Source organism: Streptopelia decaocto (genome assembly GCF_964273445.1).
Source record: "Streptopelia decaocto genome assembly, chromosome: 7".
Classification (NCBI taxonomy): Eukaryota; Metazoa; Chordata; class Aves; order Columbiformes; family Columbidae; genus Streptopelia; species Streptopelia decaocto.
Window position 1 is genome coordinate 66,978,928 of NC_138661.1, and position 24,588 is coordinate 67,003,515.

A 24,588-nucleotide genomic window follows, 5' to 3' on the forward strand; every position below is an offset into this window, starting at 1 on the left:
CCAGATGTGTTCATTAGAGATTGATTCTGTGGGTTACACAGGGCTGCAAATGGGTTTTTATCTGCAAGATTCTTGCCTCACCAAATCTCATCCCTCAGCACCATGGAGACATCTCACTTCTCTTTCTATTTCTTTTGCTTTCCCATTCTCTCTCTCTTTCTTTCCTTTTACATTTCTTTTCTTCTCTACACCACTAATCCCCCCTCACCCACCAGGACCCCTTGTCTTGCCCATGTTTACAATCCTTTTGGCAGAGCCCTGCCCCGCTTGGACAACAGAGATGGCCAGAGCTCCCCCAGGGACTAACGTGTCAGACCTTCCCCAGGAAACAGATCCCCACAACACCACGAAAGTCACCTGCTGAACCAAAGGAACCAGAGTTTATTTGCTGGGTTCGGGGCAATGAGGGTCATTGCAATGGGAACACAGCCCGGGGAAGGACCCGGCCCGGCTGAGCTGGGCTGCGCTGGGTCTGTGCCACCAGCCCCCGGGCCCCATCCCAGCCTGTGTGCCAGGATCCACAGCTCCAGGCACCATGGACAGACGGACCTTACGGAGCGGTCACTGCCGTAGTGTCCCCAGGCTCATGGTTCTCCTCCTCACTTGTCACCCTCTCTTCAAACACTCGTTGGAAGGCGACTTTGACAGAGCGCTGGAACCGGCGCTGCCGCCAGCTCCCCACCAGGAAGTAAATGAACGGGTTGACGCTGCTGTTTAGCGATGCCAACAGTGAAGATATATAAATGTAGATTAAGTCAAGACGATAAGAACTTAGAAGCAAAATGACTAAACTGAGAGGAAACCCAAAGAGGAACAAGAAGGTGGCACTGAGCAGGATGGCAACGTAGAGTCTCCCTGGGCGTCGTCTCTCTGAACCACATCGGAGTTTGATGAGCAGGAAAAGGTTGGAAAATAGTGGCAGTAAAGAGAAAATTAGAGTATTCCAGATGCTTACATATTGTAATAGTTCTAAATATGTTGCAGGAGAAGTGAGAAAATCATTTATAAGCAAAGAAACCAAAAGTCCGGCGAGAGCCCAGAGCACCCCACACACGATGCCTGACAAGTGCCTTGGGCGGTGGCACCGGTACCAGATTGGGAACAAAACAGACAGACACCGCTCAATGCTGATGGCTGTCAGGAGATACATGCTGGCAAAGTACCAGAACAGAAACAGAACTGGCATGATAGGAAATATCTGAGTAAGCAATTTCCATAAGGAATTACAATGTAATTCTCTAATAATATATAACGGAATTATAGCAAGAAGAAAGAGAAGCAGAGAGAAATCAGCAATGGCCAGGTTCAGGACATAAACTGTGATGGAGCTCTTCTTCATGTGGAAGCCCAGGAACCATGCAACCCACATATTCCCCACAAGTCCACAGAGAGAAATCCCCACACAGACAACTCCAAAGACCTTCAGTCCATAAGTTTTTCTTGAGCATTCATGTGTGATATTTTCCCCATAGTACACATATGCTGAACTCATGTAGTCCAGATAGAGCTCTGTTGTGTTGGTCTCCTCCATGGAGAGTGAGCCTGCTCCGGGTGGCCGACTTCTCCCTCTCCCAGCAGCTCCTAGGAGAGACGAGGGAGGAGAAGGACATGAGGGGCATGGGCGCTCCCAGCACTCGCCATCTTTCCCCACGGCCCCACGCCAGCCCCAGCCTGCACCAGGAAGGTCCCCGTCCCCTGCCGTGCCCAGGACAGGCTGCCACCCCTCAGCCCTGTCCCTGCCAGGACCCATCTCCCACCTGCCCGTCCCCAACCTCCTACCTCCTGCTGCTGCTGGGAACGGGGCTGCTGCAGGAGCCCCAGCACACGGTGCCTCCTCAGGTCCGGGCTCACCAGAAGAAAAAGGCTGGTGGTGGCTGCTGTGACCACCCCACTCTGCCGATCTTATCACATCGGTCACAGCTTCCCCTTACATGTCCTCTAGTTGGTGATCTTGTCAGTAGGAGTCGTCCACGTCACGCCCCTCCTCTCCTCCCACTCTCCTCCAGCTCTGTCCCACCACGCGAGGGGCTTCTGGTGGTTTCCTGGTGCTGGACCAGGAGACCCCCCACCCTGGGAAACGGCCCGTGTGTGGACATGCAGCAGCACAAGGGCTTCACCCGCTGCCTCGGATAAAACTCCCCAGATGTGTTCATTAGAGATTGATTCTGTGGGTTGCACAGGGCTGAAAATGGGTTTTTATCTGCAAGATTCTTGCCTCACCAAATCTCATCCATCAGCACCATGGAGACAGCTCACTTTTCTTTCTATTTCTTTTGCTTTCCCATTCTCTCTCTCTTTCTTTCTTTTTCATTTCTTTTTTTCTTCTCTGCACCACTAATCCCCCCTCACCCACCAGGACCCCTTGTCTTGCCCATGTTTGCAATCCTTTTGGCAGAGCCCTGCCCTGCTTGGACAACAGAGATGGCCAGAGCTCCCCCAGGGACTAACGTGTCAGACCTTCCCCAGGAAACAGATCCCCACAACACCACAAAACTCATCTGCTGAGCCAAAGGAACCAGAGTTTATTCGCCGGGTTCGGGGCAATGAGGGTCATTGCAATGGGAACACAGCCCGGGGAAGGACCCGGCCCGGCTGAGCTGGGCTGCGCTGGGTCTGTGCCACCAGCCCCCGGGCCCCATCCCAGCCTGTGTGCCAGGATCCACAGCTCCAGGCACCATGGACAGACGGACCTTACGGAGCGGTCACTGCCGTAGTGTCCCCAGGCTCATGGTTCTCCTCCTCACTTGTCACCCTCTCTTCAAACACTCGTCGGTACCGGTGCCACCGCCCAAGGCACTTGTCAGGCATCGTGTGTGGGGTGCTCTGGACTCTCGCCGGACTTTTTGTTTCTTTGCTTGTCATTTATAATCCCACATCTATTCAGACATATTTTGAACTATTACGATATGTAAGCATTGGGAATTCTCTCATTTTCTCTTTACTGAGAGAGACGACGCCCAGGGAGACTCTACGTTGCCATCCTGCTCAGTGCCATCTTCTTGTTCCTCTTTGGGTTTCCTCTCAGTGTGTCAATTTTACTTGGTCCTTATTATCCGAAATCGTACCTTTCTGTTTCTTACCTCTTGTCATCACTGAACAGCAGCGTCAACCCGCTCATTTACTTTCTGGTGGGGAGCTGGCGGCAGCGCCGGTTCCAGGGTTCCATCAAAGTCGCCTTCCGACGAGTCTTTGAAGAGAAAGCGAAGAATGAGGAGAAGATCCACGTGCAAGGGGACACCAGGGTGATGACCACTCCGTAAGGTCCGTCTGTCCATGGTGCCTGGAGCTGTGGATCCTGGCACACAGGCTGGGATGGGGCCCGGGGGCTGGTGGCACAGACCCAGCGCAGCCCAGCTCAGCCGGGCCGGGTCCTTCCCCGGGCTGTGTTCCCATTGCAATGACCCTCATTGCCCCGAACCCAGCGAATAAACTCTGGTTCCTTTGGCTCAGCAGATGAGTTTTGTGGTGTTGTGGGGATCTGTTTCCTGGGGACGGTCTGACACGTTAGTCCCTGGGGGAGCTCTGGCCATCTCTGTTGTCCAAGCAAGGATGGGCTCTGCCAAAAGGATTGTAAACATGGGCAAGACAAGGGGTCCTGGTGGGTGAGGGGGAATTAGTGGTGTAGAGAATAAAACATAGGGTAGAAATCGACATTGGAGAAAGACAAAGTAAGAGAATGAGATAGAGAGAGAGAGAGAGAATGGGAAGAAAAATGAGAGAGAAAGGTGAGCTGTCTCAGTGGTGCTGGTGGATGAGATTGGGTGAGACAAGAATCTTGCAGATAAAAACCCATTTGCAGCCCTGTGTAACCCACAGACACAATCTCTAATAAACACATCTGGGGACCTTCATCCAAGGCAGCGGGTGAAGCCCTTGTGCTGCTGCATGTCCACACACGGGTGGTTTCCCAGGGTGGGGGGTCTCCTGGTCCAGCACCAGGAAAGCACCAGAAGCCCCTCGGATGGTGGGACAGAGCTGGAGAAGAGTGGGAGGAGAGGAGGGACGTGACGTGGACGACTCCTGCTGACAAGATCACCAACTAGAGGACACGTGAGGGGAAGCTGTGACCGATGTGATGAGACTGGGAGAGGAGTCTCCAGACCAAAAGACCTGAGCTTCATCACGCACAAGAGAGGAGGCAGAAGCAGAGCGGGTGTCCCCGCAGCCATCCCCAGCCCCTTTCTCCTGACAAGCCTGGTCCCGTGTGCTGGGGCTCCTGCAGCAGCCCCGTTCCCAGCAGCAGCAGGAGGTAGGAGGTTGGGGACGGGCAGGTGGGAGATGGGTCCTGGCAGGGACAGGGCTGAGGGGTGGCAGCCTGTCCTGGGCACGGCAGGGGACGGGGACCTTCCTGGTGCAGGCTGGGGCTGGCGTGGGGCCGTGGGGAAAGATGGCGAGTGCTGGGAGCGCCCATGCCCCTCATGTCCTTCTCCTCCCTCGTCTCTCCTAGGAGCTGCTGGGAGAGAGGAGAAGTTGGCCACCCAGAGCAGGCTCACTCGCCATGGAGGAGACCAACCGATCAGATCTCTCTTTGGACTACACGGATGATGCTTATGCATATCCATACTATTGGCTGTTTACTCCATGTCGGTTCATACTAGATGATACAAGGTTGATAATGGCATTTGTTTGTTCTGTGATTTGCCTGTGTGGAATTGTGGGGAATATGTTGGTCTTGTGGTTCCTGGGCTTCCACATGAAGAAGAGCCCCTTCACCGTTTATGTCCTGAACTTGGCCATCGCTGACTTCTCTCTGCTCTTCTTCCTTCTTGCTATACTTACGGTATACATTTTCCCAAATTTCTACTGTGTTTTTTACTCAATTCAATATTCATTGACCCGTGAAATCATGCCAATCCTGTTTCTGTTCTGGTACTTTGCCAGCATGTATCTCCTGACAGCCATCACCATTGAGCGGTGTCTGTCTGTTTTGTTCCCAATCTGGTACCGGTGCCACCGCCCAAGGCACTTGTCAGGCATCGTGTGTGGGGTGCTCTGGGCTCTTGCCGGACTTTTTGTTTCTTTGCTTGTCATTTATAATCCCACATCTTTTCAGATATATTTAGAACTATTACGATATGTAAGCATTGGGAATTCTTTCATTTTCTCTTTACTGCCACTATTTTCCAACCTTTTCCTGCTCATCAAACTCCGATGTGGTTCAGAGAGACGACGCCCAGGGAGACTCTACGTTGCCATCCTGCTCAGTGCCATCTTCTTGTTCCTCTTTGGGTTTCCTCTCAGTGTGTCAATTTTACTTAGTCCTTATTATCTGCAATCGCTCTACCTTCCTGTTGCTTGCATCTTGGCATCACTGAACAGCAGCGTCAACCCGCTCATTTACTTTCTGGTGGGGAGCTGGCGGCAGCGCCGGTTCCAGGGTTCCATCAAAGTCGCCTTCCGACGAGTCTTTGAAGAGAAAGCGAAGAATGAGGAGAAGATCCACGTGCAAGGGGACACCAGGGTGATGACCACTCCGTAAGGTCCGGCTGTCCATGGTGCCTGGAGCTGTGGATCCTGGCACACAGGCTGGGATGAGGCCCGGGGGCTGGTGGCACAGACCCAGCGCAGCCCAGCTCAGCCGGGCCGGGTCCTTCCCCGGGCTGTGTTCCCATTGCAATGACCCTCATTGCCCCGAACCCAGCAAATAAACTCTGGTTCCTTTGGCTCAGCAGATGAGTTTTGTGGTGTTGTGGGGATCTGTTTCCTGGGGACGGTCTGACACGTTAGTCCCTGGGGGAGCTCTGGCCATCTCTGTTGTCCAAGCAAGGATGGGCTCTGCCAAAAGGATTGCAAACATGGGCAAGACAAGTGGTCCTCATGTGTGATGGGCCTTAGTGGTGTAGAGAATAAAAGATTGGATAGAAATACAAGTCAGAGAATGAGAAAGAGAGAAAGAGAGAAAGAGAAAGAGAGAAAGAGAGAAAGAGAGAAAGAGAGAAAGAGAGAGAAAGAGAGAAAGAAAGAAAAAGAGGGAGAGAAAGAGAAAGAGTGAGAGAAAATGGGAAAGCAAGATAAGTACAGAGAAAGGTGAGCTGTTTCTATGGTGCTGATTGATGAGATTTGGTGAGACAAGAATCTTGCAGATAAAAACCCATTTTCAGCCCTGTGCAACCCACAGACACAATCTCTAATAAACACGTCTGGGGAGCTTCATCCGAGGCAGCGGGTGAAGCCCTTGTGCTGCTGCATGTCCACACACGGGCTGTTTCCCAGGGTGGGGGGTCTCCTGGTCCAGCACCAGGAAACCACCAGAAGCCCCTTGTGTGGTGGGACAGAGCTGGAGGAGAGTGGGAGGAGAGGAGGGGAGTGACGTGGACGACTCCTGCTGACAAGATCACCAACAAGAGGACACGTAAGGGGAAGCTGTGACTGATGTGATGAGACTGGGAGAGGAGGCTCCAGACCAAAAGACCTGAGCTTCATCACGCACAAGAGAGGAGGCAGAAGCAGAGCGGGTGTCCCAGCAGCCATCCCCAGCCCCTTTCTCCTGACAAGCCTGGTCCCGTGTGCTGGGGCTCCTGCAGCAGCCCCGTTCCCAGCAGCAGCAGGAGGTAGGAGGTTGGGGACGGGCAGGTGGGAGATGGGTCCTGGCAGGGACAGGGCTGAGGGGTGGCAGCCTGTCCTGGGCACGGCAGGGGACGGGGACCTTCCTGGTGCAGGCTGGGGCTGGCGTGGGGCCGTGGGGAAAGATGGCGAGTGCTGGGAGCACCCATGCCCCTCATGTCCTTCTCCTCCCTCGTCTCTCCTAGGAGCTGCTGGGAGAGGGAGAAGTCGGCCACCCAGAGCAGGCTCACTCGCCATGGAGGAGACCAACACAACAGAGCTCTATCTGGACTACACAGTTTATATATATGAATACCACTGGCAGTTTGCTCCATGTCAGTTCAGAGTAGATGGTACAAGGTTGATAATAGCATTTGTCTGTACTGCGATTTGCCTGTGTGGACTTTTGGGGAATATGTTGGTCATGTGGTTCCTGGGCTTCCACATGAAGAAGAGCCCCTTCACCGTTTATGTCTTGAACTTGGCCATCGCTGACTTCTCTCTGCTCCTCTTCCTTCTTGTTATACTTATATTATTAATTATTCCAAATTTCTCCTGTGTTTTCTCTTCCGAATACCATTTGACCCTTGATGTCATGCCAATCCTGTTTCTGTTCTGGTACTTTGCCAGCATGTATCTCCTGACAGCCATCACCATTGAGCGGTGTCTGTCTGTTTTGTTCCCAATCTGGTACCGGTGCCACCGCCCAAGGCACTTGTCAGGCATCGTGTGTGGGGTGCTCTGGGCTCTTGCCGGACTTTTTGTTTCTTTTCTTGTTATTTATAATCGCATTTCTGTTCGCAAATATTTTAAACTATTACAATATGTAAGCATCGGGAATTCTTTCATTTTGTCATTACTGCCACTATTTTCCAACCTTTTCCTGTTCATCAAACTCCGATGTGGTTCAGAGAGACGACGCCCAGGGAGACTCTACATTGCCATCCTGCTCAGTGCCATCTTCTTGTTCCTCTTTGGGTTTCCTCTCAGTGTGTCAATTTTACTTGGTCCTTATTATCTGCAATCGCTCTACCTTCCTGTTTCTTGCATCTTGGCATCACTGAACAGCAGCGTCAACCCGCTCATTTACTTTCTGGTGGGGAGCTGGCGGCAGCGCCGGTTCCAGGGTTCCATCAAAGTTGCCTTCCGACGAGTCTTTGAAGAGAAAGCGAAGAAAGAGGAGAAGATCCACATGTCTCGGGTCACTACGGCAGTGACCACTCTGTGAGGTCCGGCTGTCCATGGTGCCTGGAGCTGTGGATCCTGGCACACAGGCTGGGATGAGGCCCGGGGGCTGGTGGCACAGACCCAGCGCAGCCCAGCTCAGCCGGGCCGGGTCCTGCCCCGGGCTGTGTTCCCATTGCAATGACCCTCATTGCCCCGAACCCAGCGAATAAACTCTGGTTCCTTTGGTTCAGCAGATGAGTTTTGTGGTGTTGTGGGGATCTGTTTCCTGGGGAAGGTCTGACACGTTAGTCCCTGGGGGAGCTCTGGCCATCTCTGTTGTCCAAGCATGGATGGGCTCTGCCAAAAGGATTGCAAACATGGGCAAGACAAGGGGTCCTCACGTGTGATGGGCCTTAGTGGTGTAGAGAATAAAAGATTGGATAGAAATACAAGTCAGAGAATGAGAAAGGGAGAAAGAATAAAGAGAGGGAGAGAAAGAGAAAGAGTGAGATAAAATGGGAAAGCAAAATAAGTACAGAGAAAGGTGAGCTGTCTCTATGGTGCTGATGGATGAGATTTGGTGAGACAAGAAACTTGCAGATAAAAACCCATTTGCAGCCCTGTGTAACCCACAGACACAATCTCTAATAAACACGTCTGGGGAGCTTCATCCGAGGCAGCGGGTGAAGCCCTTGTGCTGCTGCATGTCCACACACGGGTGCTTTCCCAGGGTGGGGGGTCTCCTGGTCCAGCACCAGGAAACCACCAGAAGCCACTCGCATGGTGGGACAGAGCTGGAGGAGAGTGGGAGGAGAGGAGGGGAGTGACGTGGACGACTCCTGCTGACAAGATCACCAACTAGAGGACACGTGAGGGGAAGCTGTGACCGATGTGATGAGACTGGGAGAGGAGTCTCCAGACCAAAAGACATGAGCTTCATCAGGTAGGAGAGAGGAGGCAGAAGCAGAGCGGGTGGCCCGGCAGCCATCCCCAGCCCCTTTCTCCTGACAAGCCTGGTCCCGTGTGCTGGGGCTCCTGCAGCAGCCCCGTTCCCAGCAGCAGCAGGAGGTAGGAGGTTGGGGACGGGCAGGTGGGAGATGGGTCCTGGCAGGGACAGGGCTGAGGGGTGGCAGCCTGTCCTGGGCACGGCAGGGGACGGGGACCTTCCTGGTGCAGGCTGGGGCTGGCGTGGGGCCGTGGGGAAAGATGGCGAGTGCTGGGAGCGCCCATGCCCCTCATGTCCTTCTCCTCCCTCGTCTCTCCTAGGAGCTGCTGGGAGAGGGAGAAGTCGGCCACCCGGACCAGGCTCATTTGCCATGGAGGAGACCAACACAACAGAGCTCTATCCTGACTACACGGATGATACATATGCATACTATTGGCTGTCTACTCAATGTTTGTTCATACTAGATGATACAAGGTTGATAATGGCAGTTATCTGTTTTGTGATTTGCCTGTGTGGAATTGTGGGGAATATGTTGGTCTTGTGGTTCCTGGGCTTCCACATGAAGAAGAGCCCCTTCACCGTTTATGTCCTGAACTTGGCCATCGCTGACTTCTCTCTGCTCCTCTTCCTTCTTGCTATACTTACGGTACACATTTTCCCAAATTTCTACTGTGTTTTTTACTCAATTCAATATTCATTGACCCGTGAAATCATGCCAGTCCTGTTTCTGTTCTGGTACTTTGCCAGCATGTATCTCCTGACAGCCATCACCATTGAGCGGTGTCTGTCTGTTTTGTTCCCAATCTGGTACCGGTGCCACCGCCCAAGGCACTTGTCAGGCATCGTGTGTGGGGTGCTCTGGGCTCTCGCTGGACTCTTTGTTTCTTTGCTTGTTATTTGTAATCGCACTTCTGTTCACACATATTTTGAAGTATTAAATTCTGTATGCATCGGGAATTCTTTCATTTTCTCTTTACTGACACTGTTTTCCAACCTTTTCCTTCTCATCAAACTCCGATGTGTTTCACAGAGACGACGCCCAGGGAGACTCTACGTTGCCATCCTGCTCAGTGCCATGTTCTTGTTCCTCTTTGGGTTTCATCTCACTGTGTCAATTTTACGTGATCTTTATTATCTGCAATCGCTCTACCTTCCTGTTTCTTACTTCTTGGCATCACTGAACAGCAGCGTCAACCCGTTCATTTACTTTCTGGTGGGGAGCTGGCGGCAGCGCCGGTTCCAGGGTTCCATCAAAGTCGCCTTCCAACGAGTCTTTGAAGAGAAAGCGAAGAATGAGGAGAAGATCCACGTGCAAGGGGACACCAGGGTGATGACCGCTCCGTAAGGTCCGTCTGTCCATGGTGCCTGGAGCTGTGGATCCTGGCACACAGGCTGGGATGAGGCCCGGGGGCTGGTGGCACAGACCCAGCGCAGCCCAGCTCAGCCGGGCCGGGTCCTTCCCCGGGCTGTGTTCCCATTGCAATGACCCTCATTGCCCCGAACCCAGCAAATAAACTCTGGTTCCTTTGGCTCAGCAGATGAGTTTTGTGGTGTTGTGGGGATCTGTTTCCTGGGGACGGTCTGACACGTTAGACCCTGGGGGAGCTCTGGCCATCTCTGTTGTCCAAGCAGGGCAGGGCTCTGCCAAAAGGATTGCAAACATGGGCAAGACAAGGGGTCCTCATGTGTGATGGGCCTTAGTGGTGTAGAGAATAAAAGATTGGATAGAAATACAAGTCAGAGAATGAGAAAGAGGGAAAAAGAGGGAGAGAAAGAGTGAGAGAAAATGGGAAAGCAAAATAAGTACAGAGAAAGGTGAGCTGTGTCTATGGTGCTGATGGATGAGATTTGGTGAGACAAGAAACTTGCAGATAAAAACCCATTTGCAGCCCTGTGTAACCCACAGACACAATCTCTAATAAACACGTCTGGGGAGCTTCATCCGAGGCAGCGGGTGAAGCCCTTGTGCTGCTGCATGTCCACACACGGGTGGTTTCCCAGGGTGGGGGGACTCCTGGTCCAGCACCAGGAAACCACCAGAAGCCACTCGCATGGTGGGACAGAGCTGGAGGAGAGTGGGAGGAGAGGAGGGGAGTGACGTGGACGACTCCTTCTGCGAAGATCCCCAACCATGGGACACGTGAGGGGAAGCTGTGACCAATGTGATGAGACTGGGAGAGGAGTTTCCAGACCTAAAGACCTGAGCTTTATCACGCACAAGAGAGGAGGCAGAAGCAGAGCGGGTGTCCCCGCAGCCATACCCAGCCCCTTTCTCCTGACAAGCCTGGTCCCGTGTGCTGGGGCTCCTGCAGCAGCCCCGTTCCCAGCAGCAGCAGGAGGTAGGAGGTTGGGGACGGGCAGGTGGGAGATGGGTCCTGGCAGGGACAGGGCTGAGGGGTGGCAGCCTGTCCTGGGCACGGCAGGGGACGGGGACCTTCCTGGTGCAGGCTGGGGCTGGCGTGGGGCCGTGGGGACAGATGGCGAGTGCTGGGAGCGCCCATGCCCCTCATGTCCTTCTCCTCCCTCCTCTCTCCTAGAAGCTGCTGGGAGAGGGAGAAGTCGGCCACCCAGAGCAGGCTCATTTGCCATGGAGCAGACCAACCGATCAGATCTCTCTCTGGACTACACGGATTATACATATGCAGACTATTGGCCGTTTACTCCATGTCAGTTCATACTAGATGATGCGAGGCTGATAATGGCATTTGTATGTGTTGTCATTTGCCTGTGTGGACTTTTGGGGAATATGTTGGTCATGTGGTTCCTGGGCTTCCAAATGAAGAAGACCCCCTTCACCATTTATGTCCTGAACCTGGCCATCGCTGACTTCTCTCTGCTCCTCTTCCTTCTTGTTATACTTACATTATTCATTATTCCAAATTTCTCCTGTGTTTTCTCTTCCGAATATGATTTGACCCTTGATGTCATGCCAATCCTGTTTCTTTTCTGGTACTTTGCCAGCATGTATCTCCTGACAGCCATCAGCATTGAGCGGTGTCTCTCTGGTTTGTTCCCAATCTGGTACCGGTACCACCGCCCAAGGCACTTGTCAGGCATCGTGTGTGGGGTGCTCTGGGCTCTCGCTGGACTTTTTGTTTCTTTGCTTGTTATTTGTATTCGCACTTCTGTTCACACATATTTAGAAGTATTAAATTTTGTATGCATCGGGAATTCTTTCATTTTCTCTTTACTGCCACTGTTTTCCAACCTTTTCCTGCTCATCAAACTCCGATGTGTTTCACAGAGACGACGCCCAGGGAGACTCTACGTTGCCATCCTGCTCAGTGCCACCTTCTTGTTCCTCTTTGGGTTTCCTCTAAATGTGGCCATTTTGCTTGGTCCTTTTTATCTGCAATCTTTCTACCTTCCTGTTTCTTACCTCTTGTCATCACTGAACAGCAGCGTCAACCCGCTCATTTACTTTCTGGTGGGGAGCTGCCAGAAGTGCCATTTCCATGGCTCTTTGAACGACGCCTTCCGACGAGTGTTTGAAGAGAAGGTGAAGAATGAGGAGAAGATCCACGTGCCTCGGGTCACTATGGCAGTGACCACTCTGTGAGGTCCGTCTGTCCATGGTGCCTGGAGCTGTGGATCCTGGCACACAGGCTGGGATGGGGCCCGGGGGCTGGTGGCACAGACCCAGCGCAGCCCAGCTCAGCCGGGCCGGGTCCTTCCCCGGGCTGTGTTCCCATTGCAATGACCCTCATTGCCCCGAACCCAGCAAATAAACTCTGGTTCCTTTGGCTCAGCAGATGAGTTTTGTGGTGGTTTGGGGTATCTCTTTCCTGGGGAAGGTCCGACACGTTAGTCCCTGGGGGAGCTCACCCTCAGTTTAGTGCAGCCCCCTCAACCCATGTTCCCTTGGCACAGGGACTTCACGATGACAGAGGTGTCCGTACCTCTCCATCTGCTGCCCCGATGGGAGGTGGAGGGTGACAACACCTGGGAGAGCCACTCACTCCTGGAAGCCAAGCAGGATACACTCTTGAACAGAACCTCTCTGGCAGCTCACCCCCACCAAAATCCCCCTCTCACAACCCATCCGAACCCCTCTGCCTCCCCCTCCTCCAGGGCTGCGTGGCCTCCCCCAAACAAGGCGCTCACCCGCCCCCCCGGGTTCCGACGGCTGCGGGGTCACCTCCAGCATGGTTGCACACGTATCTGTGGGGCTGATGCCTCTAGATGGCAGGAGAGGGGTGCAGATCGCACCGAGCATCCTTGTTCTGCTTAAAGCGTGGGTCAGTAGAGCCGACCGTGCGCTCCCAACTGCTGGAAAGAGAATCAAACCAACATCAAGCAGGGCTGCAGAGCTGGAGGAGAAACAAGAACATACTCTTATACTTCAAGTGTCACACCGTTTAATTCCAGGGTCAAATCAGCCTGAGTAAAGTACAAGTTCGATAGTACCAGAGAATTATGAGTTGCATGTTCCCGGTGCTCATGGAATGACAGAATTATAGAATCACAGAATCATTTTGTTTGGAAAGGACCTTTGAGAGCATGTTCGTGCCAAGAAGTTCACGCGAGGTGCTGCTTTCCAGCTGTGCTGCAGACGCACACGGTTTGGTGCAGCAGATGGCAGCTGGATGGTGAGACATCGCATCCTGGAGGCTGTCACCTCCTGCGGGGTCTCTCAGGGACCCAACAGCACAGTAATGTCCCTGCAAGGGGACAGGGAATCTGCTCCAGCCCTGCTCCTGTCAGTCCCCACAGGAAAACCGAGAGAGGATTTCAAGACATGTTTCATTTTCAGTCCTCATGGCCTCAACAGGGTCTTTCCCATAAAAATTCCACTGTTTTCCTCCCCCCTCCCTGTATCCTCTTTCACAGAGAAAACCCAGTGTTTAACAGAGCCTTCAGGCAGGGCTGTGCTTTTGGGGGTCTTTCGTTTTAATTCTGCTCCTAGTCTTTTATTTCTAGATGAGGAACAGGCACACCAGAAATGGACACAGACCTCAGGTCACGGTTGCGAAATAGCGTTTGCTCAGGATAACCATCCAGACAGAGAGAAAAGCGGGGGGAACGACAAGAGGCGGCTCCAGCCGGAAACCCTTGCGTGCGGGCGGCCCACGTGGTGTGAGGACAAAACTCCTTTTGGGGCAGAAGCAATGTGTTTCACGGAAAGCCTTCCAGGGGCGATCCAGAACACATTGCCTCCTTGCTTGGGAACAAGTCTGGATGTGGAAACCTCCACATATTCTTCACATGTGCTGGCATCCGCTGGAGATGCCCACACAAGGGTTTGCCCACGAATTATTCTGCCTTGCTGTGCCAAGTCTTCTCTGTGGTCTTAGGAATCGAATAAAATAAACCCTGGCAGGATCTAAGCATCATAGAGTCATAGAATCATAGAATCATTTTGGTCGGAAGAGACCCTCAAGATCGAGTCCAACCTCCATGGCTTTGTTTTAATAGTGCGCAGGGTACAGCAAGATCATTTTTGAGACACTGAAAGCTCTGAACTGTTGGATGGAACAGATTCAAAGCAGAGATTTCAAAGGCTTTGATGGGTTTTTAATCACACTTCTCAGTGTCCACGCCAGGCAGGAGTTCTCATGCCACCCAGCGTGTTTTGCTGTTCTGCAGCTCATGCTGTTCAGCTCCATCCAGACCTGCACCAAAACCATCTTCCTTGTCTCCGTTTGGCTCATGGGATGTCTCCATCCCTTGAGCATGGCTTGGACTGGATGATCTCCAGAGGTCCCTTCCAACCCCAACCATTGAGCATCTTCTCTCAGGGAGGGGCTGCAGGGGTTTAAACAGCTGCTTCCACTGTGTTTTCTCTGTGAGTTTCACCTCTGTTTTGGGGCTCTGTTCCATCTTCAAAAGCCCTCTGGAAAGCAACCCTGGCAGAGAACGTGAACTTCTTTGCACAGCTCCCAGCCAAGAGGTAAATAACAGGGTTGATAGTGCTGTTCACACAGGCGAGCGGGAGAGAGGCATCGGAGACAAAAACGGAAAAATCAAACAGTCTTAACAAGAGCCAGTAACCAAAATCAGCAGTGAAGAAGGGGAAGAAGAAGACAACCAGCAGGACCACAACACAGAGCTTCCTTGGAGGATATTGACACGAAGAGCACAAGAGCCTGGCAAGCAGGGTTAGACCAGAAAAAAACAGGATAAGCACCGATAGGAGGTAGCTCAGGGCAAAGACAATGAGCGCTGCAGGGCAGAAGTATAGAGTGATGGTGAGCAGGAAGGAGAGGACCCAGAGCAGGGCACACACAAGCACTGGCAAGTGCTGGGAGCGGTGACAGGGACCACGGACCAGGGGAAGGATGGACAGGGACGTCATGGCACTGAAGGCTGTCAGGAGGTAGACACTGGCAGTGAAACTGAAGAGGATGGTGATGTTCAGCACAGTTGCCACGTTCCGCCAGTCCAGCCTGTGACAAAGGGTCTCTGAGCCATAAAATATCACAAGGGCGATGGTGATGGAGAGGAGGAAGGTGATGTCGGCGATGGCCAGGTTTAGGACGTAGGTGATGATGGGGTTCCTGCGGTCTTGGGAGCCAAGGAACCAGAGGACAGCCCCGTTCCCCAACAGCCCACAGAGACAGATGATCAGTGTGATAGGGACTTTGCTAAAATGATCATCTTCACAGTCTGTCTTGCTGTAGTCATCGTCCCTGTACGAGCCAGCCGGCCCCAGCAACCCGTAATGCCAAGTCCTGTTGTACACCGTCCCACCGAGCTGGCTCCAGCAGGCAGCGCCGGCTCTTTCCATGGCCAAGATCAATGTGCTCATTACGAAACCTCTGCTGCTTCTCCTTCCCCTTCACGCAGCTGGAGAGACAAAATGACACAGAGACACGTCAGCAACTCTCTTGTCCCCCATGCAAAGCTTTTCAGATGTTTGCAGCCATGGCCCAGCTTGGACACTGAGGAGCACAGGGAGGAACGAGGGACAGGAGAGGTGGAAGACAGAGTGTGGGGAGATGGCTATGACACACCTGGCACAAGAGCAGGTACAGAGGTGCAGCAAAAGCTGGGGAGATGCCTCCTTCCTGGCTTTGGACAGGACAGATCTGGAACAGGAAAATAATGACATTATTTACACTTGATATTGCTAAGCTGTTGAGTTCCTTCAGTGGGACACTGATTTCAGTATTCCCCTGCCACCTTTTCCCACAATATTTATAGCTCTTTATATCCTAGAAACCACTATTCCCCAATCAGATTTGTCGCAAATTCATCAACAGGTTCAACGCCAACGAGGGGAGACTGAAAAAGAAAGAACACCCAGAAAAGTCTGACCTTCTTTCCTCTCACAGCCTGGGGAACTTCACCGGAGCAGACACTGCATCACCTCGCACTCGCCATCCCCGAGATGGGATCTTCCTCAGGTTTCCTGGAATTATCACTGGAAGAAAACTGGACCAACGTCTGCCTTGGTGAGGCTGGGAAGCATCCAGCACGGGGTCTTTCTCGGGTCCTTTCACAACCCACTTTTCTCAGTGTTAGACAAGCAGGTCTTGTTCTCCAGGGTTCTCGCAAGCAGGGAACTATTTCATTGCGTTTGACTGTATCAGGGTTCTGGTTATAATCTATTCTTGGTTTTGCACAGGAAATGACTAACAAAAAAGAGTCTCAGAGAATAGACCTATGGGAAAAGAAGATTCTTTCCAAGTCAGGTTCCTCTTTCATTTTAAAGCAACCCCATTCCCAAAATATTCATATCTTTGAACCGGTCGAACTTTTCTCCTGTCATTCCAGGGGTGTATCTTTAGGACCCTGCGCTACAAGCTTGGCGTTACTCCAAAACTTCTATTTCTGATTCGAGATCTAAGTTTGCCACTTGTATACTGCAATTTCACAGTGATACCTGACCTTAATGAACCAGACACTTGATAAGGAAAGCTTCAAGGTCCACCAGGATAAGGCCATGCAACACAACACTCGCTGCCTGATCCACCCATGTGCTTGATCAAAGAGCAGAATTAGAATCATAGAATCACAGATTCATAGAATCATAGAATGGTTTGTGGGACCCTCAAAGCTCATCTATTCCAATCCGTGCCATGAGCAGGGACATCTTCACCAGCTCAGGTTGCTCAGAGCCCCGTCCAGCCTGGCCTGGGATGTCTCCAGGGATGGTTCATCCACCACCTCTCTGGCCAACCTGGGCCAGGCTCTCACCACCCTCATCATAAAGAAACACCCAGGGTTTCTTAGTTTCTGCTTTTGTGGGCAACATCCTGAGCATGTTCACCAAAAATGTTGATTTCCAACAGGGAATTTACAAACATCAGTTATTTGTTTGTATAGTGTTAGGCTTGTGTGCTACGGTCTGTAAATATTATGGCTCTGGTAGCAGTTGTTGTGGGTCAGGAAAGCCAATAAAAACATCTGGCAGGCAGAACTCAACCTCCAGCTATTGCCTGCAAGAGTTCCCAACCTCTATTTCTGCCTCTTTTCTTGGGTTCTTGATGCTGCTGGTTCTATCAGTTGGACTGAGATGGGTTTTCTCTGTCAGATGGTGGCACAGGGGGACATCAAGCCAGAGGGAGCTGAAAGCACCATTTCTGTCCATCATCATCATGTCCTTTGACCTGGGGGCTTTTGAGGATCAAGGCAGTGAGTGGTCGGTGCTTTAATATCAGGCAAAAAGGTCCCGGGAAGAGAGTGGAGGCAGGAGGAGTTGGGACATCTCCGTGCTGGGAAGCAACCAAGTCACAAATTGGTGCCCAAGAGTGTGGTCATGTTAACCCCAGAGGAAAAATGGTGCAGGACTTTCTGCACCACATCATTTCAGCATTATAAACCAGCGGGCGGCATAAGGGGACTGTCACAACTGTCATTTGGAGACCAAGCAAGGGCACCTCATGGAACCCCCAAGGGAAGAAACTACAATCAACAGTAAGTTACATGAAAGATGTTTTTATTAAAATAACTTAAAAAATAAGTTTGAGGTGGGAACCAGCCCCTGCCTGTGGAAATCTCAAGTGTGGCCATGTGGTGGGGGATGAACAACCATCCACTGCTGGTCCCACTCACCTCTCCAGGTGCATCCATAGGGGTTTAGGCAGCAATTCCCATCACAGGGGTCTCACCCGCCTCTTGGAAATCTGGTCTGTCTTCAAAGACCCTCTGAAGAGCCACTCTGACGGATCCCCTGAACTCGGACTTGCCGTAGCTCCCAACCAGGACGTAAATCACTGGATTGATGCTGCTGTTGACAGAGGCCAGCAAGAGACAGATCTCAAAGACAAAATTCGTGTAGACAAAGAAGTTGAGGAAGATCTGGACGCTGAGAGGGATGCCAAAGAGGAGGAAGAAGAGAACGGTGAGGAAGATGACGGTGTAGAGCCTCGCTGCGTGGTGTTGCCAAGAGCTACGTCGGAGCTTGATGAACACGATCACATTGGAAAGAACCATAAAGGGAGTGAAGAAGCAGAAATTGAGGAAACACAAGGTTCCAAGCACCATCCAGCAGTGTTCGGAGTGACCCAGGTCACACACAAAGTACACCAGCCCAGCGAGGACACCGGCCAGGGCCCACAGCAGGCTGCACGTGATGGCTGAGAGGAGCTTCGGCCGGTGGCATCGGCACCAGAAGGGCCAGAGGACACCCACACACCTCTCCACGCTGATGGCCGTGAGGAGATAGAGGCTGGTGCTGTAGGTGAGCAGAACCATGGAGTGGAAGAGCGGCAGCACCCGCAGGAGCGCAGGCTGGAAGCAGCTGAGCATGGGCATGTGGTATATCACCAGGAAAGCCGCCGTGCAGAGCAGAAGGCAAGCGTCGGCCACGGCCAGGTTCAAGAGATAAGCGGTGAAAGGGTTCCTCTTGATGCGGAAGCCGAGGAGCCAGAGGATGGTCCCGTTCCCCACCAGCCCGCAGAGGCAGATGAGCAGCGTGATGGCACCGGTGACGATTTCAGGGATGTGTTCTGCAAAGCACGTGGTCTCGTTGTGTCCATCCTTGTAGACCATGCTCTCCACAGGCGCTGGGAACACTGTAACGGAGCCACGGATCGTGATGTTGGGATCTGGATCCATCTTCCTCCTTCCTCTCTAGTGCTCACCTGGGGAAAGGCAAGAGGTGAAGGTAAAATTAGTGACTCTCAGGTCCCCAGCACTGTGAATGTCTTCTGGTCATTCAGTCTTCCCCCCTCCTCCACAGGTGACAACATCTGCAACCCAGGCAGGAGAAGAGCTGAGCAGAGAAAAAGAGAAAGAAAACAAAATAAGAGAGGAGAGACAAATGATAGGAATAGGAATAAAGGAATAGGAAGAGGAAGAGGAATAGTGGAATAGTAATAAATAGGAATAAAGGAACATGAATAAATAGGAATAAAGGAATACAAAGAGGAATAGAATAGGAATAGGAATAGGAATAGGAATAGGAATAGGAATAGGAATAGGAATAGGAATAAATTGGAATAAAGGAATAGGAATAGATAGGAATAGGAATAGAATTAATGGAATAGGAATAAAGGAATGTGAATAAATAGGAATAAAGGAATACGAAGAGGAATAGAATAGGAATAGGAATAACAATAGCAATAGCAATAGCAATAGCAATAGCAATAGCAATAGCAATAGCAATAGCAATAGCAATAGCAATAGCAATAGCAATAGGTATAGCAATAGGAATAGGAACAGGAACAGGAATAAAGGAATAGGAATAGGAATAAAGGAATAGGAATAGGAATAGGAATAGGAATAGGAATAGGAATAGGAATAGGAATAGGAATAGGAATAGGAATAGGAATAGGAATAGGAATAGGAATAGGAATAGGAATAGGAATAGGAATAGGAAGGAAAAGGCTGGGCCCAGGGTGGCAGGAGACAGAGAGTGAGCTTGAAGAGGAGTGGAAGGAAAAAGAAGTTTGGTCTTTAAAGACTGGAAAGGGCTGAGGAGGTGACTGGGGGAATGGAGAGAGCACAGAAGAGCAGAGCAGCATGTCCCAGGGACAGGAGTGGAGGTGAGACCCAGACCCCTCTCACCGGGCACGGGGTGTCCAGGGAGGGCAGGTCCTTGCACAGCCTCGGTGTCCCAGAGCTGCAGACTCCTGTCCTCTCTGTCAGACCTGCACATGACATTTCACAAAGCTGCCACACCAAAACCCTCCCAGAAGAGATCCGGCCACCAGGAACAGGGTAACTCCATGATGAGGTTCCTCCAAGGGCTCCGGCACCCTGACTCTTCCTCTGCTAGAGGTCAAATGGGCTCTGGGACCGCGGTCCTGGATTTCTGCTCGGGGTGGGTGGCCGTGGGCACGTAGATGTGTCAGGGCTTGGTCATCACTTCTGAGAGCAGCAGAAGCAGATTGTCAAAGAGTCACCCTCACGGGAAAGGCATTGCAGGCCCATCTGCTGATTGCTTCAAACGCTTCCTCTTTGCAAACCTGTTGCGTTGAGCCCGAAATGATCATCTTCCTTCTCCTTTGCTGCTTCTCCTCTGTGCCCAGCTGTGACGTCCCTGAGATGTGTCGTGGTTTCCGTGAATTCGCTGCCACACAAAAGCCCCCCAGCTCTCCACCAGCCCTGGGAAATGATGCTCAGTTGTCACGTCCCCGCTTGTAAGAGCTGAGCTGGACACCTCTATCATCCATACTGGTGAGGGGCTGGAGCACAAGTGTGATGGGAGCGGCTGAGGGACCTGGGGGTTCAGCTGGAGAACAGGAGCTGAGGGGAGACCTTCTGATCTCTGAACTGCCTGAAAGGAGCTTGGAGCCGGGGGGGTCGGGCTCTGCTCCCCAGGAACAAGCGCCAGGAGCAGAGGAAACGGCCTCAAGTTGCGCCAGGGGAGGCTGAGGTTGGATGTGGGGAACAATTTCTTCCCCAAAGGGCTGTGGGGCATTGAACAGGCTGCCCAGGGCAGTGCTGGAGTCACCATCCCTGGAGGGTTGGACAGACGGACAGGAGGTTCTCAGGACATGGGGCAGTGCCAGGGGTGGGGGAACGGTTGGACTTGATGATCTCAAGGGGTTTTTCCAACCAAAATGATTCTGTGATTCTACAATCACCCCGTGTCATGGGGAGGGCAGCAGGATGGTGTGACACATCAGGTCACCATGGCCAGGGGTGACACAGACGTCCCACCCCGGCTGAGGCTGCAGGACACAACGTGAGTCCTAGGAGGGGACCGTTCCTCGTAGGTGACCTCTGTGGGACAGGAGCCTTCTCATGGCAGCGGCTCCATCCCTTCGCACCCTTTTTGGGGCCAGGCAGATCTGTCTCGCTTCCTTGTCTGCTGTACAGCAAATTCAAACAAATAGCTCAGGAGAAATCATCAGAGACACCCAGAGCAAGGGGAAGGAGATGCAGATGGCTGGGAGAGCATCTCAGCAGCCTCCAGGCTCTGGTCCTCCTATTTAAAGGAATGTTCAACAGAAAATTCAATTAAAGGAGAGAGTAGTAGGACTCATAAGCATAAGTGCAGCCAGCAGCTATTTGGCTACGTTTTCCAGTTGTTTGTAAATAACATCACAGATTTGTTACATGTTAAATGATCTTAATGTGATAAATAAATAACAAAGAGTAAATAATATATGCCACTAAATGATAAGCTGTAGATGGTAAATAATAGACTGTAGATGGTAGATAGAATCATAGAATCGAAGAATCACAGAATCATAGAATCATTTTCATTTGAAGAAACCGCAAAGATTATCGAGTCAGATCATAAATAGTAAATAAGTGGATAAATAGTAAATAATAAATTATAAACAATAAATAACAATTCATAAGGAGCAAATAATAAATATAAATAACAAATATAAAGAAAAATAGATAAATTAAGCAAGAAGTAAATAATAAATAATAGTTGTTATTAGTATTAATGTCATAAATAATGTTGACGGCTGCTCTTGGGGAAGCCACCTCCTGTCGAGCGGTTGCACACCTGGTTAGGTGGGTTAATAACCCCACCAATATGGTGACAGTCGTGCTGGGGACAAAGGTGACAGGTTCCCTCATGTCATTGTCCCTAAAGGTGCCTTTTTGGCATCATTTTAGATGTTTAAGTTTGTTCTCTCTATGGTAAATGCGGGGTGAAAGGGGCAATATTCAGAAACAGTTTTTAATTAAGCCTGGAGTATCTGATTTCCCTCATACCCCCTTTTAGATCGCTATGATTCCAGGAAATAATAAATAATAATAATTTGTTTTTAAAAAGCAGAAAGCAGAGTTGGAGACAGTCTCTTACTGTCTCTGCCGTATCCAGGGCCAGCTGGACAGCTCACCAAACCACAGGAACACATGGGTGAGCTGCAGTTAATTAACCGGCATTCCTCTGCCTGCAGCTGCCGCGGGGGCTCGAGCCGAGACGCTGATTTCCCATCGCCTTATAACCCACCCAGCAATCGAAAAGAACCAGTGCAATTACAGGAAATTAGAGCAAAATTATAAACTGTTCTAACAGGGCTGTAACAAAAATAGATGGTTGATAACAAAGGGAAATCCTTTGACCCAGGATTATTTAAGTAGCCTAAGATAAATTCAAGATGATGAGCTTTAAAGTGTCTGAGTGAATAACCCGCTGACGAAGCTTGCAATAATTACCGCAGCTGTCTCCAGCTCTCTCACCGCCTTTGCCCCAAATGTTCTCCCCACCACAAGCACTTTGGGCTGGATTGCTCCGAACTCCCCCTGGGCACATTCCCGGGATCTGCTCCGGTCCTGGAGGGTGGGACGGGACATCCCAGTGCAGGATCCTTCGGGAAGCCCCCACCCGATGGAAAAATGTGCTGGGCTGGCTGGGAACAGTCACCGGCTGCAGAGCCACGGGCAATCATTGAATCATAGAGCCTCAAGGACACAGAATTATAGAATATTTGGGGTTGGAAGGGACCATCAAAGCCCATCCAGTGCCACCCCTTCCATGAGCAGGGACATCTTCACCTACATCAGGTTGCTCAGAGCCCCGTCCAGTGGGATGTTTCCAAACCAGGCTGCAAAAATCAACCCAAAAATATCTTTTTAATGCTAAAGCCATGTTAGGATGAGCTAAAAAAGTTCCATCCCGGTAACAGGCTGTGTTAAATGCGATGCAGTCACTCTGCAGATCCATCTCCCTGTTGCTTCCAAAGCTTCTCTTCAGTCAGATTTCCATGGACCAAGGGGAAATAATGACCCTGTGCTTCTTTAACCCATCTTCAGGCGATGTGAATCGGCACTCAGGTGCTGCCTCCTGGCTCCTGCAGCTGCAGCGTGTCCTTCACCATCCATCCTCCTCCTCCCGGTAAAGACCCATCACAGCATCCATAGCCGCGAATGGCACGACTGCATCCCAACAGCTCTCACTTCCCGGGCGTTTTTCCCACTAAAACTTATCCAAATACAATTCTGCTTCTGTTTTGGCTTCCCCCAGGGTGTGAATCTTGACCATGTGAACCCTCTGCCATGAGGAGCCCCCAGCGCTGGGCAGGAATTGATGGGGAGATGTGCCGGCTGAGAAAACCGCAGGGTGCTCCTGGTCCATTTGCAGCGATGTAGCACAAACCGATCTCAGCCAAAAGCTGAAAACCCCTCTGTGCCGCCCGAGGGGTGATGCTGCCCGCTGCACGCCTGTTTTCCTTAGATAAAAATAGACATCTGGGAAAAAAATCCACGTCAGCTGCAAAATCTTCTTACCGGTCAGCGCTAACGAGGCATCTCTGCCCCTGCGAGCACCAGCGTCTGCGCTGGAAGGAGAGAAGGTGCTTTCTGATACGAGAGCGATAACGGAGGCTCCTGGATGGCTCCTCCCCTGATGTTTTCTTTGGCTAATAGTCCTTTAGTTCACATGCATGGCACAGCCGTGATTGAAAAGAAGTAGCATGGATCCTTAAGCATTTGCGCAGGGGGGGCGAGAAAAATCCAAACCCTCTAAGTCGCGAGAGAAGGGAACCGTTCCCTCAAGCTCAGAAAATGTAATGCTGCTAATTTTAAATTGACTTCAATCGCACAAAATGAGAAGGTTTGTTGTTTTATGTAAAGGATTTTTCTCTGAGGTGTAAGAGCACGTTAAACGCAGTCGCAGGTTGTGATATTCAGATTTAATTTTGCTGTCTTTTGGGAACTCTGTGAAGGGCTAATTACGGTATGTGCTTTTCCACGCTGAGCTGTCCTTCACGGCAAGAAGTTTATGACAAGGAAAATTCCCCTTTCTGAATGAACCGGGCATGGGCTGTCCCATCTTCAGATGAATCATCCTTCCCACTGCCGGCAGCGATGGGACAGACTGTGGGTGCCATTTCTGTGGAAGAGGTTAAATAAGAGTAAATTGCTTTCTTCCTTTCCCTATAACAAAACAAAACAAAACAAAGAGGCAGAAAACAGGTTCCTATCATGGCCAGACTAATATCTCTGTCTACTTCACTTTACTGGAAATAAAAAAAAGGCCGTTTCTTTATTAACTCCTTGTACTGATTTGAAAAGAAAGGGGTGTTTTCAGCTGCCCTGCCTGTGTGCAGCACCACCAGTACCACCAGTAGCACCAGCATCACCGGCATCATGCTCTGATGATGGGGGAGAGATGCCCCCCTGGGGATGCTGAGGTTTGGATATGCTGAGGTTTAAGGATACTGAGGTCCAGGGATGCTGAAATCAGAGGATGCTGATGTCCAAGGATGCTGAGGTCCGGGGATGCTGAGGTCCGGGGATGCTGAGGTCCAGGGATGCTGAGGTCCAGGGATGTTGAGGTTTGGGGATGCTGAGGTTTTGGGATGTTGAGGTCCAGGGATGCTGAAATCAGAGGATGCTGAGGTCCAGGGATGTTGAGGTTTGGGGATGCTGAGGTTTTGGGATGTTGAGGTCCAGGGATATTGAGGTTTGGGGATGCTGAGGTTTGGGGATGCTGAGGTTTTGGGATGTTGAGGTCCAGGGATGCTGAAATCAGAGGATGCTGATGTCCAAGGATGCTGAGGTCCAGGGATGCTGAGGTCCGGGGATGCTGAGGTTTGGGGATGTTGAGGTTTGGGGATGCTGAGGTTTGGGGATGC

At 51.3% G+C, this 24,588-nt stretch overlaps 6 protein-coding genes and 2 long non-coding RNA genes across 9 annotated transcripts; 5 read left to right on the forward strand and 3 right to left on the reverse strand.

Annotated features, from left to right (window-relative positions):
* Window positions 1-1,106: 1,106 nt before the first annotated feature.
* LOC309442400 lies at window positions 1,107-1,958 on the reverse strand. Its single transcript, XR_014184601.1, has 2 exons — window positions 1,780-1,958; window positions 1,107-1,581 (listed from the first exon to the last, which is right to left on the reverse strand). It is a non-coding gene; the product is annotated as an uncharacterized lncRNA (long non-coding RNA).
* Window positions 1,959-4,483: 2,525 nt separating this feature from the next.
* Window positions 4,484-5,671, forward strand: LOC309442396 (mas-related G-protein coupled receptor member H-like). Its single transcript, XM_082058228.1, has one exon. It carries the CDS (start codon window positions 4,499-4,501, stop codon window positions 5,477-5,479), a length of 981 nt encoding a protein of 326 aa, XP_081914354.1. The 5' UTR covers window positions 4,484-4,498; the 3' UTR covers window positions 5,480-5,671.
* A 684-nt stretch (window positions 5,672-6,355) lies between these two features.
* On the forward strand, window positions 6,356-8,131 carry LOC309442398 (mas-related G-protein coupled receptor member H-like). The gene is made up of 2 exons (XM_082058230.1): window positions 6,356-6,551; window positions 6,750-8,131. Exon 2 carries the CDS (start codon window positions 6,800-6,802, stop codon window positions 7,769-7,771), a length of 972 nt encoding a protein of 323 aa, XP_081914356.1. The 5' UTR covers window positions 6,356-6,551; window positions 6,750-6,799; the 3' UTR covers window positions 7,772-8,131.
* An 84-nt stretch (window positions 8,132-8,215) lies between these two features.
* LOC309442397 (mas-related G-protein coupled receptor member H-like) lies at window positions 8,216-10,193 on the forward strand. The gene is made up of 2 exons (XM_082058229.1): window positions 8,216-8,778; window positions 8,977-10,193. The coding sequence occupies exon 2, from the start codon at window positions 9,027-9,029 to the stop codon at window positions 9,999-10,001; it is 975 nt and encodes a 324-aa protein (XP_081914355.1). The 5' UTR covers window positions 8,216-8,778; window positions 8,977-9,026; the 3' UTR covers window positions 10,002-10,193.
* Window positions 10,194-10,235: 42 nt separating this feature from the next.
* Window positions 10,236-12,407, forward strand: LOC309442393 (mas-related G-protein coupled receptor member H-like). Its single transcript, XM_082058225.1, has 2 exons — window positions 10,236-10,995; window positions 11,194-12,407. Exons 1-2 carry the CDS (start codon window positions 10,788-10,790, stop codon window positions 12,213-12,215), a joined length of 1,230 nt encoding a protein of 409 aa, XP_081914351.1. The 5' UTR covers window positions 10,236-10,787; the 3' UTR covers window positions 12,216-12,407.
* A 601-nt stretch (window positions 12,408-13,008) lies between these two features.
* On the reverse strand, window positions 13,009-16,047 carry LOC309442394 (proto-oncogene Mas-like). The gene is made up of 3 exons (XM_082058226.1): window positions 15,914-16,047; window positions 15,610-15,684; window positions 13,009-15,442 (listed from the first exon to the last, which is right to left on the reverse strand). Exon 3 carries the CDS (start codon window positions 15,402-15,404, stop codon window positions 14,412-14,414), a length of 993 nt encoding a protein of 330 aa, XP_081914352.1. The 5' UTR covers window positions 15,405-15,442; window positions 15,610-15,684; window positions 15,914-16,047; the 3' UTR covers window positions 13,009-14,411.
* Window positions 15,456-23,965, forward strand: LOC309442399. Of its 2 annotated transcripts, XR_014184599.1 has the most exons (4): window positions 15,456-15,624; window positions 15,859-16,050; window positions 20,074-20,221; window positions 22,977-23,965. It is a non-coding gene; the product is annotated as an uncharacterized lncRNA (long non-coding RNA). The 2 variants fall into 2 exon arrangements; XR_014184600.1 differs by lacking the exon at window positions 20,074-20,221.
* On the reverse strand, window positions 17,521-20,059 carry LOC309442395 (proto-oncogene Mas-like). The gene is made up of 2 exons (XM_082058227.1): window positions 19,610-20,059; window positions 17,521-18,684 (listed from the first exon to the last, which is right to left on the reverse strand). The coding sequence occupies exon 2, from the start codon at window positions 18,656-18,658 to the stop codon at window positions 17,678-17,680; it is 981 nt and encodes a 326-aa protein (XP_081914353.1). The 5' UTR covers window positions 18,659-18,684; window positions 19,610-20,059; the 3' UTR covers window positions 17,521-17,677.
* Window positions 23,966-24,588: the final 623 nt, after the last annotated feature.